The sequence below is a fragment of the Bubalus kerabau genome, chromosome 1 (assembly GCF_029407905.1).
Source record: "Bubalus kerabau isolate K-KA32 ecotype Philippines breed swamp buffalo chromosome 1, PCC_UOA_SB_1v2, whole genome shotgun sequence".
NCBI lineage: Eukaryota > Metazoa > Chordata > Mammalia > Artiodactyla > Bovidae > Bubalus > Bubalus kerabau.
In genome coordinates this window covers 189,219,227-189,238,897 of record NC_073624.1, presented here as the reverse complement: position 1 = coordinate 189,238,897, position 19,671 = coordinate 189,219,227, and the positions used below count along the sequence as shown (strand labels likewise).

Sequence of the window (19,671 nt, the reverse complement as noted above, 5' to 3'; positions counted from 1 at the left end):
GAGGACAAAAGGGTATCTGGGCAGGAGAAGTATCTTGCCTTAAGGTCCCTTGGCAACAGGACGCTGCTGGCAGTCAGCGTCTTTTAAATATATATATATATTTTTATTATTTGGCTGCGTCCTGTAGCATGTGGGATCCTAGTTCCCCAGCTGGGGATTGAACCCGTGTCCCCCCCAGTGGGAGTGCAGAAAATCTTAACCCCTGGACCACCAGAGAAGTCTCCCACCTTTTTTATTTTTCTTTTTTTAAGTCTTACTGAGATACATTCACACACCATAACATTTGCCATTTCAATGTGTATAGTTCAGTGGGTTTTAGTCCATTCACAGAGCTGTGTATCTGTCAGCTCCATCTAATTCCAGAATGTCCTATCCCACTCCTGAAAGGAAACCCTGCTCTCATGAGCAGTCACCTCCCCAGCCTCTATCCCAGCCCCTGGTAACCACAAACCCACTGTATGTCTCTGTGGATTCTGCCTGTCCTGAACATTTCACAGAAATGGAATCCTGCAATACAGACTCTCATGCCGTTTTGATGGCGAGTTACAGAAACACAGTGAGGCTAGCTCATTCAGAAAAGAGCATTTATTCATCTCTTTCTCATTCTAACTTGGGGAGGGGGAAGATCCTCTGACAAACTCCCTAGTTCAACACCCAGGCCCTCTTGTTCCCAGGCTCAGAAGAGGAAGGAAGAAGCCCTGAGGGGCAGGTGTCCACTCCTAGGGCCAAAGGGGCGGGGCCACAGCAGAGGAGGGATGGGGGGAAGGGACCATGATCACTGAGGGGTGCATGGCTGGGTCCCTACTCCTATTTCCAGCCCCTCCTTTCCTTCCCCCACCTCCCCACGGGGGAGAGATTTGCTCAGGGGGTGACAGAGTTGTGTTTCAGATTCCCCCCACCCCCGCCCCTGGCTGTGTCCAGGGAGTGCGGTTTGCTGAGAGAGGGGGGCAGCAAGGGGTTGGCTCAATGAAAAACCTTTTCCCATCCCTGAAGCCAAATGGCGAGGGTCAGAGAGGATCTGGGGGTCCCTGCAGGAAGGCGGACGGGCAGTTCCCTCCCAGCAGAGGGAGGGCAGTGGGGCTGGGGGCGCTGAGCCCTGGACAGCCCCGGGTGCCTTGTATCCTTAAGTGTGTGAAGGCAGGAGGCATCTGGGGCGGGTGGGGACTGCGGTACAGTGTTTCTGGGGGACGCACCCTGAGCCCCTAAGCCCTGTATGGGCACATCTCTGGGGATGTGCCAGAGGAGGTGTACACAGCCTGGACAATGAGGGTCTTGGGGGCACTGAAGGGATGAGGCCGAAGGACACAGGGTCCAAGGGGATGGGGCGTGGCTAATCTTTACCCAGGAAGACACTTGGGCTGGCAGTGCAGAGAACACTGGCACTGGTGCTCCAGCCTGGGCCCCCAGTCCCACTGGCTGACCCTCCCACCACCACCGGATGAACCCCCAAACCAAGGACGGCAAGACCAGGACCCAGAAAGGACGTTTCCCTTCATGGGCTCAGTCCTCATCACACCCACGCCCTGTGAAATGAACCCACACCCCATGAAATGAGAGTCTTGACTGTAAACGTCGAGACGGGGACACAGTGGCTGTCTGCTCACACCTTTGCTGCCCCTCACTTGGAGACTGGTTCGAAATAGAGTCCCATGCCCCTCATCATACCCATGGGGTTGGGGGCAGTTCTGCGTTTTCAAGGGAATGCCCGCCCAGGTGGTCTGCACCTCTGAGGGGCAGTGCCGCCTGGACACTGCCCCCCTGATCCCAGTCTGGCCCCTCTGCCAAGGTAAGCCAAAGTAAGCACCTTACCCGTTCACATCAGCAGTTCTCACCTTGGACCCTGGGCCACATCTAGGGACAACTGTCACAACTGGGGGGTGCCCTTGGCACCAAGAGGGTGGGGCAGGGAAGCTGCTCAACACCCCCCCCCACTGCCTCCCCTGCACAGAGAATGACCTGATTCCAACTGTAGAGAGTTTTCCTTTAAGATAAATTAAGTCTGTGTAATTACTTTGAGAAACTCTATTCTGGGAGACTGTGCAAAGGTCCTGGGGCACGTTTTTGACAGCAGATCCTGAGAACCAGTCAACCGGCTGGGAAGTATCTCAGCCCCAGATTCCCCATCAGGCTCTGTTCCCACCCTCACTGTCTTTTAAGTAACAGCCCAGACCAAGGACCTCCTGCCACGAAGCTGATGTGACCAGCTTTCCTCTGCTGATAATAAAATCAAAGTCAGCCTCAAGTGTTCTAGGTGCCCTCAGGTACACAGTCTTGGTTTTCTCTGCCATGACCTGTTCCCTGATATGGCTGATGTGTGTCAGGGAATAAATGCCAGGGGTGAAGATTGCTCAGGAGGTGGGATGCTAGTGGTAAAGAATTCTCCTGCCAGTGTGGGAGATGCAATAGATGAGGGTTTGATCCCTGGATCAGGAAGATTCCCCTGGAGAAGGAAATGGCAATCCACTCCACTAATCTTGCCTGGAGAATTCCATGGACAGAGGAACCTGGTGGGCTACAGTCCATGGGGGTCACTAAGAGTTGGACACGACTGATCACACACACAGTTACTGAATTTTAGATCATGGAGTTCAGACTCAAGTTACACTGAGCTCTTCCCCACTCCTTGTCCCCAGTGGGAGAAAGAGGCTGAGGAAAATGCCTCTTTGACTCGCAAGAGAGCTGGTGGGGTTTTATTTTTATTCTTTTAAATGACTCTCCCAGCATATCAGAGGGCCACAGGGCTTCAGCATCCTGTCTCCATGGAGACAGAGCCTGTCTCCAGCCCAGCTCCACCAGCTCAGCCCCAGGCTGAGCTGAGAACCAGGGGCGCAGGGCCAAGGGGTGGGGTGTTCTAGGAGGACACTGGATCCCTTACCCGGGTTCTGCTCCTCCCTCAATCCTGTCTTGGGGTGGCTGCTGGTATCAGGCAGGGTAACAGCCATTTATTGAATGCTAAAGGTGCTCCTGGTTTTATGCTGAGCCTCCCCTATTAGCATCACTGAATCCATGCCAGGGGCTTCACCCTCTTTAGTCCTAGCTTGGCAAATAAGGAAATTGGAGCTTGGCTGTCTAAAGCATGGGGAAGATGCTGTGGGACTGTGGGAAGCATGTGGGTTCATATCCCAGCAGTCTCAGTGTGTGACCTTGCCCAAGTGACTCGACCTCTCTGGGCCTCAGTTTCCCCCTCTGTAAAGTGGGTATAGTAACATTACCCACCTCTTATGCTTGCTATGAGGGTGACCTCTACTGAGGAGCAAACTTTAAGGATAGAGAAAAATAGAGAATATTTTAATATAATAGTTTTCAAAAACTAAAAATAATGCTGGAAAAAAATCCATGATGAACAAAAAGGTCAACATTTTAAATAGAATCAGAATTACTGATTTTTCCTTTGGCTCATCACAGCACTATGATTGATACTGTTTTTGTTTCAAAAAAAAAAAAAAGAAAGAAAAGAAATAGGGACTTCGCTGGTGGTCCAGTGGTTAAGACTCCATGCTTCCACTGCAGGGGCATGAGTTTGATCCCAGATCAGGGGACTAAGATCCCACATGCTACATGACCAAAAAATAAATTGTAAAAAAAGAGAGAGAGAGAGAGAAAAGAAGGCTTCTGTAGTAAGAAAACAACAACAACAACAACAAAGGAAATACATTTAAACTAAAGTCAGGGTCAGTAGACTGACCCCCCCAGTGGCTGTGTGGTGCTTTTTATCTTACAACCTCTGACCCCAGTTCCTCCAACCCTGCCTCAGGGCCTTTGCATCTGCCTTTTCATTCTTAGCTTAAAGGCCATCCTCTTTAAGCCTTCCCTGAATTTGCCTCCTAAAGCCATCTTTCCACTTCTGTTTCCTCCATTGCATTGAACACAGTCCAAAGTATCTGGTTTAGGGGCTTCCCTGGTGGTTCAGTGGTTAAGACTCTGCAGAGGGCTATCCCTGGTGGGGAAACTAAGAGCCCACATGCCTTGCAGCATGGCTAATAATAATAAAGTATCTGGTTTATTTGTCTGTACTCATCCCAGGCATTGTGCTGTGGATTGAGTCAAGCACTGAGCACAGAGCCTGGTGTTGGAAAGAGAGCAAAGTGACTTATCAATCAATCAATCAATGTATAATGATGTGAAGAACTGACTCATTTGAAAAGACCCTGATGCTGGGAAAGATTGAAGGCAGGAGGAGAAGGGGATAAGAGAGGATAAGATGGTTGGATGGCATCCCCGACTCAATGGATGTGAGTTTGAGCAAGCTCCAGGAGTTGGTGATGGACAAGGAAGCCTGGCATGCTGCAGTCCATGGGGTCGCAAAGAGTCAGACACGAGTGAGTGACTGAACTGAACAGAGAATTTAATTAATTAAATTATCATGAGTATAAATGCTATGGAAGAAAAAGGAAGCCTGAGAAAAGAAGTAATGGTGGCTAAATGAGTTTAGATCAGGTAGACACAGAAAGTGATGGGAGACTGAAGGAGCGGACTGGGCGAAGGGCGTTCCAGGCACAGCTGTGCAAAGACCCTGAGGCAGCACCATAGCTCATGTGTTGGGGCAACAGTGAAGCGGTGCATGTGTCTGGAGCAGACTGAGCAAGGGAGAGAGAAGGTGGAGGGGAGGGCAGGGAGGTGCTGCAGGAAACTCAGGCTTTAATTTGGAGACATCTTTGGATATTTTTTTAAATTGAATTGTAGTTGATTTACAATGCTGTGTTAGTTTCAGGTGTACAGCAAAGTGGCTGTGTACATATGTATATGTATATATTCTTTTTCAGATTATTTTCCATTATAAATTGTTACAAAATATTGAATATATATAGTTCCCTGTATTATAGAGTAGGTTCTTGTTATTTCTTTTATATATCTACTAATTATATATATAAATATTATATATATCTATATAGATATAACATAGATATATATCTACTAATATAAATAATATAATACTAATATATCTACTAATATAGATAATATAATTTATTGTATCTACTAATCCCAAATTCCTAACTTATACCCCCCTTCCCATTTGGTAACCGTAAATTTGTTTCCTATATCTGTGAGTCTGTTTCGTAAATAAGTTCATTTGCCTCATTTTGTTTTGATTCCACATTTAAGTGATATCATATGATATTTGTTTTTCTCTGCCTGACTTACTTCACTTAGTATGATAATCTCTAGGTCCATCCATGTTGCTGCAAATGGCATTATTTCATTCTTTTTTATGGCTGAGTAGTATTCTGGTGTGTGTGTGTGTGTGTATACACACAGACATACATACCACATCTTCTTTATCCATTCATCTGTTGATGGACATCTAGCTTGCTTCCATTTCTTGGCTATTGTAAATAGTGCTGCTATGTATCTTTGGAATGCATGTATCTTTTCAAATTCAAGTTTTCTCCAAATATATGCCCAAGAATGGGATTGCTGGATCATATGATAGATCTATTTTCAGCTTCTTGAGGAACCTCCATACTGTTCTCCATAGTGACTGTTCCAATTTACATTCCCACCAACAGTGTAGGAGGGGTCCCTTCTTTCCATACCCTCTCTAGCATTTATTATTTGTAGGCTTTTTGATGATGGCCAGTGTGAGGTGACAACCTCCTTGGGTTTTGATGGAGAGTTTTAGCAGGGATGGCGTGATGCCCATAGAGCACTTGGCTCAAATGCATCCATTTCTTTCTAAATATTTTGAACAGTATGTGCCCGTGGCAAGTGTGACCAAAAGTGTTGCTGAGGATATAACACAATGATTGCTGTTTCTATTCCATAAGTTACAAACTTAAAAGTGCTGAGCATAGTATTATCAAAATACTCCTTCTTGTTGTTATTATTTTTATTATTATTAATGTTATTATTCTGTCTGCTTAACCATTCCATGGACAGTCCTGTAAAAGCCAAGTGAGTGCCCCATAGAACTGTGTGCTACTTTTTGTGTTTTTCCTGGTGTTATCAGTGGGAAGACCTCGAGCCACCTCGAAGCCCGGTCGGTCCTGCCTAAAGATTTGCCGTCACTCACCCAGAAGGCAGGGGTTACGAGCCCGCTGGCCTCAGTTTACCGGCTGGGACAGGGCGGCCAGGAAGGATGCCGGATGTGTGGGATGCAGGATGTTCAAGTGCGATTCGGGATAGACGCTGCGCGCGGGGGCGCCGCCGCGGCGAGGAGCTCTCTGGCCGCCAGGGGCCGCTGCGGAGCCGCCCTTTTGTGGTCCTGATGCTGGCGCGAGCGGGCGCGCGGAGGAGGGAGGAGGGCGCGGGGACCCGGCGGGAGGGAGGCGGGAGGCGGTGTCCGTCGCTCCAGCTGCGAGTCCGCCCGCCGCCCGCCGCCGCCGCCGCCGCCGCCGGCTCGGTCCCGCGCCCGCCGCCCGCCTTCGCCCGCCATGGCCCGCCTGACGGAGAGCGAGGCGCGCCGGCAGCAGCAGCAGCTCCTGCAGCCGCGGCCCTCGCCCGTGGGCAGCAGCGGGCCCGAGCCCCCCGGGGGGCAGCCCGACGGCACGAAGGACCTGGACGCCATCAAGCTCTTCGTGGGCCAGATCCCGCGAAACCTGGACGAGAAGGACCTCAAGCCACTCTTCGAGCAGTTCGGCCGCATCTATGAGCTCACGGTGCTCAAAGACCCCTACACGGGCATGCACAAAGGTGGGCGCCCGGATCGCTCCCCTCCCCTCCCCTCTCCTCCCTCGGCCTCCCCACCCCACCTTCCGGCATCTTCTCCCCGCCACCAACCTTCCTCTCCTCACCTCCTCCCTCCGCTTGCCTCTGCCACGGCATCATTTCTTCCCCCCCAACCCCGGTCTACCCACCCCCTCCTCCCCCCTCTGGGGGTGCAGCTGACAGATCCGAGCTGGCCCCCTCCCCTCCTCCGCCCCCACTCCCTCCCTCCCCACCTTCCGGCATTCTCTCTCTCTGTCTCTCTCTCCCTCTCCCTCTCTCTCTCTTCTCTTCCCTTTTCTCTCCTCTCTCATCTCCCCCTTCCTCCCATCCTCCCCCTCCCCAGCATCCTTCCCTCTCTCCCTCTCCCTCTCATTCCCTCTAGACCCCCACCCCGTCCTCCCTCCCTCACCCACTCTTTCTTGCCCCTTTGCTGGGAAGCTGCCTAAACACTGCCACCCCTCCCTGTGCCCCCCCCCCCCCATTCATTCGGCCTCCCCAGGCCCGTCGGGGAAGTTTGCACCACTGGATTTCATTGCTTTGGTCATTTTCACAAAGCCAGGCCGGCGGGGCAGGTCCAGCCGGCCGCGGGGGACACGGATGCTCAGGATCTCGGGCTAATCGGTAACTACAAAGAAAGCGGGTGGGGGGGGGGTGGGGGTGCAGACAGCTAAGCCAGTCAGGGGGAGCACCGGCCTTTTGGGTGGTTCAAAGGCTACCGTGTACCCTCCCCCATGCCCACCCTCTGTTTGGATCAGCATTCCCCCTCCATTTCTCTGTGCCCCCACTGCCCCCTCCGCACCCAGACTGCCGCCTCCACCTTTGGCTCAAGTTAAAACTGGCCAAGCCTGTTAGCAGTGTGTTGAGGGCTGAGGCCAAAGACGATGAGCTTGGGCTGTCCATCTGGCAGAGCCCAGATCCTGGGGTGGACAGGGAGGTGTGGGCGACCTGTGAGCCCAGCAGAGGAGGCAGGTCGGGTGGGAAGGCCTGCCTGCCTCCCTGCCACCTGATTCTCTGTTGGCATGCTGACAGGGGGTGCTGGGGACTGTGGCCCCAGCCCTGGGCTCAGATCACGGCACAGTGTCTGGATTGGGGTGGCCCTGGCAGTTCTCCTGGCAGGGGATGGGAACTGAGGGGTGGGAACGGTAAAGACTTTGTGCTGACACCCTCGGTGAGACCCTGGAGGGGCCTTGGGGTTGGATCAGGGCCCGTGACCTATTTCAGACTGCATTCATCCCCGTCTTCCTCTCTGTGTGGCAGGCATGGTAAGCATGAATACGTGTTTGTTGAATGAATGAATGAATGAATAATGAACAAATGAATGAATCAGTGAATGATGGGTTGGGATCGACCATAGGGAGGATCTGGTGGGTTGAAGTCCAGGCCTGCCACTTCAGCTAGCCCCTCCAGCTGGTACCCAGGGGGAGGAAAGCAGCTCCTCCCATCCCCCATCTCTTTCAAATTCAACCATCACCCAAAAAAAAAAAACGGCCTGGAAAATCTAACCGCTCCCTGTGGCCTAGGAGGGCAAAGGGCTTGTGCTCACCCATGAGTCAGGCTGAGGGATCCACAGCTGTGTGAGGGGTCTTTCCACAACCTGAACCCCCGGTGTGTCCAAAGGGCTCATTTCTAGAAAGATTCTGATGGAGGTGGTGTCCACGTGCCCCCCCCCAAACGTTGAATGAAAGGCTGCTGGTGAGCTCTGGGTCTCGGAGACAGATGAGACAGATGGGGCGTGGGGAGATGGAGCCACCCGGTGGTCCTCCCCTCTTTTCTCATTTTAAAATCTCTCCTGGAGAACCCTACCACCCCCACAGAAGGGTAAGGGAGAGACTGGCTGGATTTTCACTGATCTGAGAGCCTCAGTTTACCTGTTGTCGACAGAACAGGGTCTCATGAATGCGGGGTTTTTTTTCTGGCTGGAGAATGTTGGGACTAGGGGGTGCCTCAGTGTGTTTCCCATTTGCAGTCTTGCCTTGGAGGGTGAAAATTAAGGAGCTGGGTGTCCCTCACATCCACTTTTCAGGAGCCCTAGGCAGGTTGGAGCCCCAGATATAGGGCCTGGGGGTAATGGAGTGGAGGGCCTTCTCTCCATATTCACCTGCCCAACCCAGTGCCCTCAGGACACCAATGGAGGCTCCTCCTTATCCCACCTGTGCTGGGCCTGGTAGGACCTTATCTGTGGGAGGGAGTTGAGGGGGTGTTGAAGATGGGAGTTGTCTCAAGGGCCAGAAGCTGGGCTGGAGGCCTGCTGTGGGGGCGCTTAGCTGTGTGACTTCTGGCCAGTGGCTGTCATTCTCTGGGCCTCAGCCAAAGGGAAGTGGAATGATGCGTGGGGAGGTCCAGGCACCTCCTGCTAACACTCATCTGGTTTTGTTTCTGGGGAACCTGCAGGGTGCAGGGTGCCTACTGAGGGTGCTGGCCGAGAGCCCAGGGGTGGGAGTGTGGACCTCAGGTTGTGGAGAGAAATCCCCAGAGAGCCTTGGGGGGCCCCTGGAGGCTGGGCACCAGGGGAGCTGAGAACACCGACTGTGGCCCCGTGGCCCCTACAGCCAGCAGGAGAACGGACATCCAGTATTGCATTATTCCCATGATCACTGTCTCACCCTTAATTTTTACAATGGGGGGCCTGGTTGATTGCTGCTGATGGGATCGTGACTCCCACAGGCTTGTGAGCATCTGTGCATTTCATGTGAAAGGGAAACTGAGGCTGGAGGGGCAAATACTGGGTCCCAAGGACTGACCAGAGGTGCCCCTCACCCAGCTGTCACACACCTGTCTCCCACCCAGGCCAAAGAAGCAGAAGTGTATCTGTGGGATGAAGGAGTGACAAGCCGAGGGGGGACCCCCACCTTCCCCAGGGGTGGTGCTGGGGAGGGGAAGGGAGGGGGCGGGGCTATGACATCTGACAGCCACCAGCCAGGGGTGAGGTGGGGCACCCCCATTCCTAAAGGTCTGTGCAGGGGGCCTCCCTGCTGGGACCAAGAGAAAGGCAGGGAAGAAGTGGAGGTTTCTCTGGAAGAGCGCAGACCCATGGGTGCTGGCTGTTTTTGTTTTTAAGATAGAGAGATGGAGACAGAGACAGAGGTGGAGAGGCATGGCAAGAGCAGAGGAGAGAGATACACAGAGACAGAGGGAGGGGGAGACTAACGAAGTCTCCCCCCACCCTCATCCACAGGGGAAGGCAGAGAGAGGGCAGGAGTTGGGGAGAGAGTTGGGGGGGCAGGGAGGCCAAGAGACCGCTTCCCCCCTGCTCAGATCTGCGCCTCATCTAGAGAAAGGCCTTGCCTGGTGCCCCCAGCCCAGCCAGGGGCTCAGGCCAGGAATTGGAGGGGCTCCCACTGATCAGGGTCCCGTCATCGTCCCCTCCAGCCACCTGCTGGGGGGACGGGCCTCCTCTGGGACCCTCCCTCGGAGAGGGCTGGGTGCACGTGCCCTCCCTTCCTCCCAGGTGCCTGATGTGGCTCGGGCCCTCTCTCGCGCGATCGGCTTGAATATTAATACCCGCCCTGCCCGGGGCAGGAGCCCGCGATCGCTCTGTCCGCCGCCGCGGCCCCCTTTATGGTAATCGTATATACATTTGCATGTTAATGACAATATTTGTCTTAAAGCGGAGGTTGTGAAGGGGGCCGGTAAGGGGGGGGGCGGGGGGGGGCCTGCAGTTTCCATGGGAGCACCAGCTGCTCGGCTGGCGGTTGGGGGGTGATAGAGGGTGGGGGGAGAGGCTGGAGCACGCTGAGCTCCAGGCATGAAATTCCGTGTGTGACGTGCCAGCCCCAGGGAGCCGGCGGGCTGGGCGGCCGGCAGGCGCTGCCCGGTGGGGAGGGGCGGAGGGAGGGGACAGTGGCTGGTGGGCAGGGAGGGGGCGGGGGGCAAGCCACCAGGGCTGGCTGTGTGGCTTCGAGCTGGGCACGCCTCCTTCCATGCCTTAGTTTCCCCAACCACTCCATCCTCAGGGGGCTAACAGGCTTTTATGAGGCCCTGGGGACCTTATGGGTGACCATGACATCGTTTCTGCCTTCCGTTAGGCAGAGTGCATTGGTTGAGCGCCTGTTGTGTGCAGGTCTGAGAGTCCAGGCAAACAGAAATTCCTGGGGGACATGATGGAGTCAACAGGCTGTGAAGCCATCTACTAATGGAACCACTATTTCTTCCAGACCCAGGATACAGTGTCGGGCAAAATAGAGAAAAATCCTCTCCCAGACTCCTCCCACCCCCAGATCCCATTTGGTGGTGATGTGTTGGTGGGGGTGGGGGGGGTGGGGGGGGCACGCAGTGAGGAACCCGAAGTTCCAAGGCATTGATGTCAGGGCTGAGATGGTGGACGCACATCCGCAGGGACAATCCAGAGGAGGCCCCAGCTGCTGCAGGTGTGGAGCCCAGGAGGGCTTCCTGGAGGAGGCAGTTGATAAGGGAGAGCAGTTAGGATGTCTGGTTTCTCTGCATCTTCTTGGCTATGGAAACTTGGGCAGCTGCCTTCAACTTTTCAAGGCTCAGTGTTGTCATCTGTAAAAGAGTCGTGAGACCAGGGGGGCCTCCCATCTTGAGGAGAGTTAAGGGAGATGAGGGCCAGAATAGTGGTTAAAGCTCTTGACACAGGGCTGGGCGCAGAGCCTATGCTTGTTATGCTACTAAGCTGAGACCTGAAGGATCTGTTGATGGGGAAAGGTGATCCTGGCAGAGCATGTGCAAAGACCCTCCAGGTTAGGAGTGGATGGAGTTTTGCCTTGGTGGGGAAACAGCAGAGGGTCCTGGGAGCCCCATGGTTCCCTTTTGATGACATTTGCTCTCTCTTTAAACCCTGATATTGGCTGATGAGACCCTGGCCATTAGGAGCACTCAGTAGGACCACACTCATTCATTTAGCCAACACTTCCTGAAAGCCTTCTGGGGCCTTGTACTAGGCAAGAGAGATCTGAGACCCCCCTAATGAGCAGAGCTACACATTGGCACCTACAGCTGGAATGGTCAGGGTGTTTCAAAGGGAAGGGGTGCAGTGTTGAGAGAACTGGATAGGGAGTTGAAGGCTCTGCCTAAGGAATCCAGCTGGGTGGAGGAGGGGGATTAGAACTGGGGCTTTGAAGGGTGAATAGGAATTTGTTAGGTGGAGAAAGCATTTCATGTATTTATTCACAGAAGCGCTTTCTATGTTCTGAGCCCTATGGTGGATGTGAAACACAGCAGTGAGCCAGCCAGGTGACTGTCTCTGTCCTCGTGGATGTGGGCAGAGGGAACTGGGTTTGCAAAGGCCTGGAGGTGTGAAGGAGCACAGCTGGAGTCGAGGAGGAATTAGGTGAGGCATGGTAGTTGAGGCCAGGGAGTCAACCTTGAAGTCAGGGACTCAACCCTGAAGGGCCTCTTATGCTGCACTGAGCTTGGATCTTTACTGAGGACACTGGGGAGCCATGGAAGAATTTAGAGCAGAGGAGGATCTCAGACCCGTGTGGAAAGAAAGCTTCATGTCCTGTTAACAGTCATTGCTACCATCAGCCTCTTGCCAGCGTCCTAGCCTTATTTGTAATATGCACACTTCTCACACACCTGGGCGGATACAACAGAAGCTTCCCCTTGGGGTTGAGGCTCACAGTGTGGGATGAAAGGGACACAAATAAACAGACACATGCTCAGGTCACAATGGTTCTTAGAGACCCAGCCCCCCCCCCCCACGGATAGACAAGGAATTGGGGCTCAGAGACAGGCGACACCCACAGCCAAGTCACACACAATATAGTCTCCCAGCCTGAGACTTGACCCACCTTGGAAGATAAATAAGGGAAGTAGGGAAAGAGATGTGATCGTGGAGATGTAGACTCAAGGTGAAAGCCATCCAGGGTTCCTTGTTCTCCTTGGATTGAAGGTGACCAGGGCCAGAGGGAGGGGCTGCTAAGTTTGGAAGACATGGACCTAGCAATAGTCCTGTTGATCTGGGGTCATGGTGATCATCACTGACATGTAAGTTCTGTGAGGGTAGGGACCGTGTCTTGTTCACCATTTTGAAGTGGAGCATGTGGATGAACAAAGGCCTAGGGGAAGAAGAGGATGAGAGGGTGAGGGGGTGCTTGGGTGTGGTGGGGGGTGGCCTGGCCAACAGATGATGTGTAGATGGCTACAGGCATGAATGGATGGATGGTGATGACTTGGTGGGTGGATAAGTGGATTGCTGGATGCAAGTGTGGGTAGGTGGATGAAAGGCTGAATGGATTGATAGATATCTAGGTGGATGAATGGGTGGATGAATAGATGGATGGATGGATGGATGGAGGAATGATAGATGGAAAGATGGCTGGGTAGACAGATGATGGAGAATGGAGGAATAGAAGCATAGAGGAATGGACTAGGGGAGTGGATGGATGGCTGGAAGGATGGAGGAATGGATGCATGAAAGACGGGTGGATGGATGGAGGGATGCATAGGTAAACGGGTGGATGGACGGAAGGATGCATGGGTAGACGGGTTGATGGACGGAGGGATGCATGGGTAGACGGGTGGATGGACGGAGGGATGCATGGGTAGACGGGTGGATGGACGGAGGGATGCATGGGTAGACGGGTGGATGGACGGAGGGATGCATGGGTAGACGGGTGGATGGACGGAGGGATGCATGGGTAGACGGGTGGATGGACGGAGGGATGCATGGGTAGACGGGTGGATGGACGGAGGGATGCATGGGTAGACGGGTGGATGGACGGAGGGATGCATGGGTAGACGGGTGGATGGACGGAGGGATGCATGGGTAGACGGGTGGATGGACGGAGGGATGCATGGGTAGACGGGTGGATGGACGGAGGGATGCATGGGTAGACGGGTGGATGGACGGAGGGATGCATGGGTAGACGGGTGGATGGACGGAGGGATGCATGGGTAGACGGGTGGATGGACGGAGGGATGCATGGGTAGACGGGTGGATGGACGGAGGGATGCATGGGTAGACGGGTGGATGGACGGAGGGATGCATGGGTAGACGGGTGGATGGACGGAGGGATGCATGGGTAGACGGGTGGATGGACGGAGGGATGCATGGGTAGACGGGTGGATGGACGGAGGGATGCATGGGTAGACGGGTGGATGGACGGAGGGATGCATGGGTAGACGGGTGGATGGACGGAGGGATGCATGGGTAGATGGGTGGATGGATGGGTGAGTGGGTGGCTGGGTGGATACCTCCTCAACATTTACCACCTTCCTCCCCATCAGGGGAATGGGAATGACCATCAGCTTTGCAGCCCAAGAGGCTTTGTTTTTATTCCTGACTCTGCTTTTCATTTCTGTGTGTTCTTGGACAAACTGCCTTATCTTTCCTGAGCCTTAGCATCCTCACTTGTAAAAGAGAAGGAGTATTGAGAGTTCTCTTACAGAGTAGTTGTAAGAATTAGCATTAATTTGTAGAATGCAAATAATGACAGGGTTAACGCAATCCCTGTCAATAGCGTCTTGCACATCATCGGTGTTAATAAATGGTCAGGTAGCCAGACAGTTAACAACCTCTGTCCAGCCTCTGGGGTGTGCCAGGCATTGTGCCTGGTTTGGGAGGATGCAAATCAGTCTGGGTGAGAAGAGGGATTGACACTAAATGAGCAAACAGGTAAGACTTGGGTAGGAGCAAGTTGCTATGGAGGAAGTAAAGAGGGATGTGTGTTGAAGGGTGACAACTTACTGCGGGTGACCAAAGATGTCAGGAGGTGACATCTGGGATGAGCCCTGCATGGCAGATTAAAAAGCTGTTGTTGTAAAGTCAAGAGAAAGGCATTCTAGGAAGTGGGCACAGCATGTGCAAAGGTCCTGAGGTCAGAATAAGTTTACAGCGTTGGGAGAACGGGGTTAGAGCAGAGTGAGCCAGCAGAAGAGAGGGAGGAGGGAAGGGCAGGGAGGGGACTTTGAGCTTTTACAGGTAGATTGGTGGGAGCCCTGGAGGGCTGTGGGTAGGGGAAGGTCAGGGTCCTTTAGGGAGCTCTGAATCTGGGGAAAGTGAACTCTGGGTCCTCTGTTTTTGAGGTGGGGAAACTGAGGCACAAAGAGTCCCAGAACATGGCTGGACATTTCTACCGCCACAGGTGAGCTCAGCTCCTCTGAGGGACTTCTGAAAAGTGGCAGGTTGCCTGGAGGTGCCACGACGGTAGATTGTGTGAGCTCCCTCACCAGTCCTCTGGCTTCCCCCAGCAGCCTTCAGGGGTGGAGTTCCCCACATCCGAGAGGTGAGAAGGGGGCACTCATCACATCCTTGTCCCTGACCCTCTGCTAGGAGGAGGGACCCGAGGCCTCATTCCCACCCCAGCTAGGGGTCTCCAGAGCAAAATGATATATGTGGGAAGTGCAGGCTCAGAGAGGGGAGAGCACCTCCCCAAGGACACACAACAAGTTCATCACAGCAGTGTCTATGCTGGAAGGGATTTGTCATCATCTAGAGCTACCCCTGGAGAAGGCAATGGCACCCCACTCCAGTACTCTTGCCTGGAAAATCCCATGGACGGAGGAGCCTGCTAGGCTGCAGTCCATGGGGTCGCTAAGAGTCGGACATGACTGAGCAACTTCACTTTCACTTTTCACTTTCATGCACTGGAGAAGGAAATGTGCAACCCACTCCAGTGTTCTTGCCTGGAGAATCCCAGGGACGGGGGAGCCTGGTGGGCTACCATCTGTGGGGTCGCACAGAGTCGGACATGACTGAAGCGACTTAGCAGCAGCAGCAGCAGCAGCAGAGCTACCCCGTGTGGTTAGGCAGAGCTACAAGGTTGTTTATTCACCTACTTACCCACCCCTTCTCTCAACTGTTTTTTTTTTTTGAGTTCCTGCTATGTGCCACCTTTGAGTGAACCAGACCTACTGTGTGACCAAGAGGAGCGCGATGCGCTGTGAGAAAGTGGACAGAACGCTGAGCAGTCCTAAGAGTGGTGATGTGTAGTGATTTAAAAAGTCAAATCATCATCTCTTGGTGGGATCCAATAGGGAGGGATCTGGTGAAGTGGGCCTCACCCAGGGCGATCCTTAACCAGGGAACACTGGGCAGTGTCTGGGGATATCTGTGGTGGTCATGACTGAGGGGGCTCCTGGCTTTGGGTGGGGCCAGGGGTGCTGCTTCATCCCCACAGTGGCCAGGACAGCACCCCCCACACACACAGAGGATGACCCAGCCTGGATGCCAGCAATGCCGAGGGGGATCCTGATTTAGGATCACACTAACATTCTGGCCTGAGCAATTGGTGGTCAGCATAGTGTCATGGAGATAAGCCCTCAGTGTGTCAGAACAGGACCTCAGAGTCACCCTGACTCTCCCTGTCTCACACCTCTGCTCCCCTATCCTTCCCTCCTGATGGCTCTGCCTTCTAAACCTCTCCAGTCCACTCATGTCTCCCCACTCCTCTGTCTACCCCCATCACATCCCCTGGACTAGCTTAGTCTCCTCTCCCCTGATCTCCCAGCTCCCACCCTCACCAGCCACAGTCTGAACTTCTCCCAGCAAGCTGAAGGTCCCTGTGAGCACCTGAGTCAGGCCCCACCCCTCCTCTGCTCACAGTCCTTCAGGGCTCCCACCTGCCCAAGGGTAAAACCCCAAGTCCTCCCCACAGCCCACAAGGCCCTTTATGACCTCTCCCCCCCCTTTATGACCTCTCCCCTCCTCCATCTCTTTCCCTCTCTCACTCTGCTCCAGACACACAAGCTCCTTGCTGTTCCTTCAGTACACCAGGAATGGTCCTGCCCCAGGGCCGTTGCACAGGCTTTGCCCACTGTCTGGACCACACTTCCTCCCTATCCTCTGTAAAGCCCACCTTCTCAGTGAAGTCATCCTGTGGACCTGATTTATAATCTCAGCCACTCTCCAACACTCCACATCCCTCTTTCCTGCTTCCTTTTTTTTTTTTTTACCTCTGTGAAAATGAAAACTTCTGATGTACCATAGAATTTATTTATTTTATTTGTGTTTCTCTCCTCCCAGTAGACTAGACGCCCTATTAAGATGAGGTATTTTTGCCTTTTGTGTTCACTGCTAGTCTCCAGTGCCCAGAACAGTGAGTGCCTGAAACTCAGCAGGTGGATGGGTGGATGCATAGATGGATGGATGGATGGGTGGATGGAGAGATAGCTTGATAGCTTGACATGTGGGTGGATGGATGAATGGGTAAATGAGTGAATGATGGATGGATACATGAATGGATGATAATGAATGGATAGAAGAATGGGTGAATGGATGGATAGATATGAGGATGGACAGATGGATGGGTGGCTGGATGGACAGACGAATGGATGGATGGATGGACAGGTGAATGGGTGGATGGATGGGTGGGTGCCCTGATGGAGTAACCACTGGTGCAGCGATGGTGACTAAATCCATGGGAGCAGTCGACATGGGTGCAGGCAGAAAGTCATAGGTCCAGGTGAACCCTGAGAAGCCCTGTTTGTAACGTGGGGACAGAGGAGGAGGCAGCAACAGAGGCTAAGGAGCAGCAGCCAGGGAGATAGGAGGTGAGGCTAGAACACTGTGCCTGATGAAGCATGAGCCCTGGGTCCTAGGTCTTGCCCTCCTGGACAGGAGCCAGTGAGTTCATAAGTGGAGGGAGGGACAGTGAATAGGGGAGTGGGGACCATCAGCCCCTCTGTTCCCAGTTAAGTGGGGGACAGCTTCAGGATGAGAGGATGGAGGAGGAGGTGGAGAGGGCGGCCAGGAGCAGGGGTGGTGGAGAGGTGGCCCCACAGCAGAAGGGAGTGTCGCCTATAGTGCTGAATGGATGATGTTGTCATTTTATGGATGAGAAAGTGGAGGCTCAGAGAGGTTAAGTGGCTGGCCCTAGAGCACACAGCAGGAAGGTATTGGGCAGGGTTAGATCCCATCTTTACTCACCAGATTAGAGCTGAATTTAAAGAACTAGAATTAGGGGTGTCAGTGTGTGGTGAGGGGGTGGGCTCAAAAGGGTTTGAGATGAGGGGTTCACACAGTTGGTTATAGCTGGGGAGGGGAGATGTTGATGATCAGAGAGAAATGAAACAGGTTGTCTTTCCTGCCTCTGTTTTCCCAGCACACCTGGCGGTACTTGGGAAATACCGACTGACCCCATGCTGGGCATGGTGGGGGAGGGGAGGCAGGAAAACAAATCAAATGGGGTCGTTGCCCACAAGGTGGTCTTGATATTAGCAGGTCATCTTGGAAGCAAAATCATTCATTTTTCAGTCAGTATTTACTGAGCACCTACTGTGTGGCTGACACTATTTAGGTACTAGGGACCCAAAACTGAAAAATCTGCCCCCCCATCCTCTTGGAGTGACATTTCAGTATGGGAGAAACAAGGGGGAAAAAAAAGTGACATTTGAGATGGTTCTAAGGGTACTGGAAAATATAGAACGGGGAGGGGGGCATGTTTGAGGACTGTCATTTGAAACGGAGTGCTCCAAGGAGGTTTCACCGGGGGAGGTGACATTTGAGCCAAGACCTTAAGTTAAGTAAGAGAGTAAACTGCAGAGATCAGAGGGGAAATACATCCCAGAACAGCTCATGCAAAGACCCTGGGGCAGGACCATTCCTGGTGTGTGAAGAACAGTCAAGAGGTCTGTGTGTCTGGAGCAGAGTGAGCGAGGGGGAGAGAGGAAGGAGGGGAGGGCAGGGAGAGGAAGGAGCTAGTTGTGCAGGGCCTTGTGGAAGGACTTGGGCATTTCCCTCAGGGAGGTGGGAACCCTGAAGGGCTGTGGGCAGAGGAGGGGCGGGGCCTGACTCAGGCGCTCACAGGCGCCCTCTCGTGGCTTCTCTGGGGAGGACATAATGGGGGGACGAGGGCGGAGCCGGGGACCAGTGGGGAGGAGAAATGAGCAGTCCAGGTGGGGCTGAACTAGGATGGAGACCATGTACAGTGGCCAAATTCTTCCTGGGCACGGGCTGTGTAATGGGCCCAACGCTGAGCACTGGGGACACATCAGTGACATGGACGCTACCTGTCGCCAATCCTCCTGCCCCAGCATCAGTCGGGGATGGGGAGATTTCCTGGAGGAAGAGTGACTCAGCTGGGACCTGCAGGTTGAGGAGAAATGAGCCAGGTAAAGATGAGGGTGATGATGTATGGACCAAGGAAATGGCAAATTCAAAGGCAGGTCAGCGAGAGGCCAGGTGTATCTGGGACCAGGGTGCAGACAGGGACACCACCAGTGTCCATTGGGATCAGTTCCTAGACCTGTCAAGCTCCCTGGGAAGTGACAAATATCCCAGACTTATGCCTGAACATGACAGCTATGAATAGTAAAAAGGAAAATAATTGTTTTTCCTTTTATTTATTTTTTGAGTTTATTTTGTGTTTTCTTGGTGGGGTTTTGTTTGTTTTGTGTGTTTCTTGGTCACACTGCACGGCTTGTGGAATCTTAGTTCCCTGACTAGGGATTGAACCCAAGCCCTCCACAGTGAGAGCACAGAGTCTTAACCACTGGACTTCCAGGGAATTCTCTGTTTTCATCTTTAAAACATTTTTTTTGTTGTTAGTTCATTAGATCAGGGTATTAAGCTCCCAAGACCTAAGTCATCCCCAGTGCTGTGGAATTTTCTGGGACTCAGAAGCCCTTTAGCCACCCCCAGTTTGCCTTTAGTAGCAAGGGTTGTTTCCGACTTGCTGTGTGACATCAAGAAAGCGGCTCAGCATCTCTGGACACGGGTTTGCTCACCTGTAACACGAGGATAAAAGTAGTGTGAAGCTCCAGGGATGATGGGGGAGGGGCTTCAGCAGAGCTTGGCTCCATGTACACAGCTGGTACATCTTCCTGGGCCACTTGGGGTTTTTTTTAGTCAGTCCTGGAGGGTCCTTTCCATAAAGACCTGCAAACCCTCAGATTCAGCAGGGCCCAAATTGGGTTTCACATCTTCCTTCTAAACTGCTTCTCCTCCTGGGTTCCCATCTGTACTGGTTTGCTGGGGTGGCCGTTACAAATGACCACAGATTCTCAGGCCTGAAGGGCAAAAGTCTGAGATCAAAGTTCTGCTCCCTCTGGAGGCTCAGGGAGGTCCCTCTGGCCTCTTCCAGCTTCTGGAGACTCCACATATCTCTTGGCTTGTGTCTGCAT

General features: G+C 53.2%; 1 protein-coding gene across 1 annotated transcript in view; it reads left to right on the top strand.

The window, feature by feature from the left end:
- Positions 1 to 6,371: 6,371 nt before the first annotated feature.
- CELF5 (CUGBP Elav-like family member 5) overlaps positions 6,372 to 19,671 on the top strand; it is a 48,704-nt gene continuing 35,404 nt past the window's right edge. Inside the window, exon 1 of the mRNA XM_055566660.1 lies at positions 6,372 to 6,630. Within this exon, the coding sequence (XP_055422635.1) occupies positions 6,372 to 6,630 (259 nt within the window). The remainder of the gene's footprint in view (positions 6,631 to 19,671) is intronic.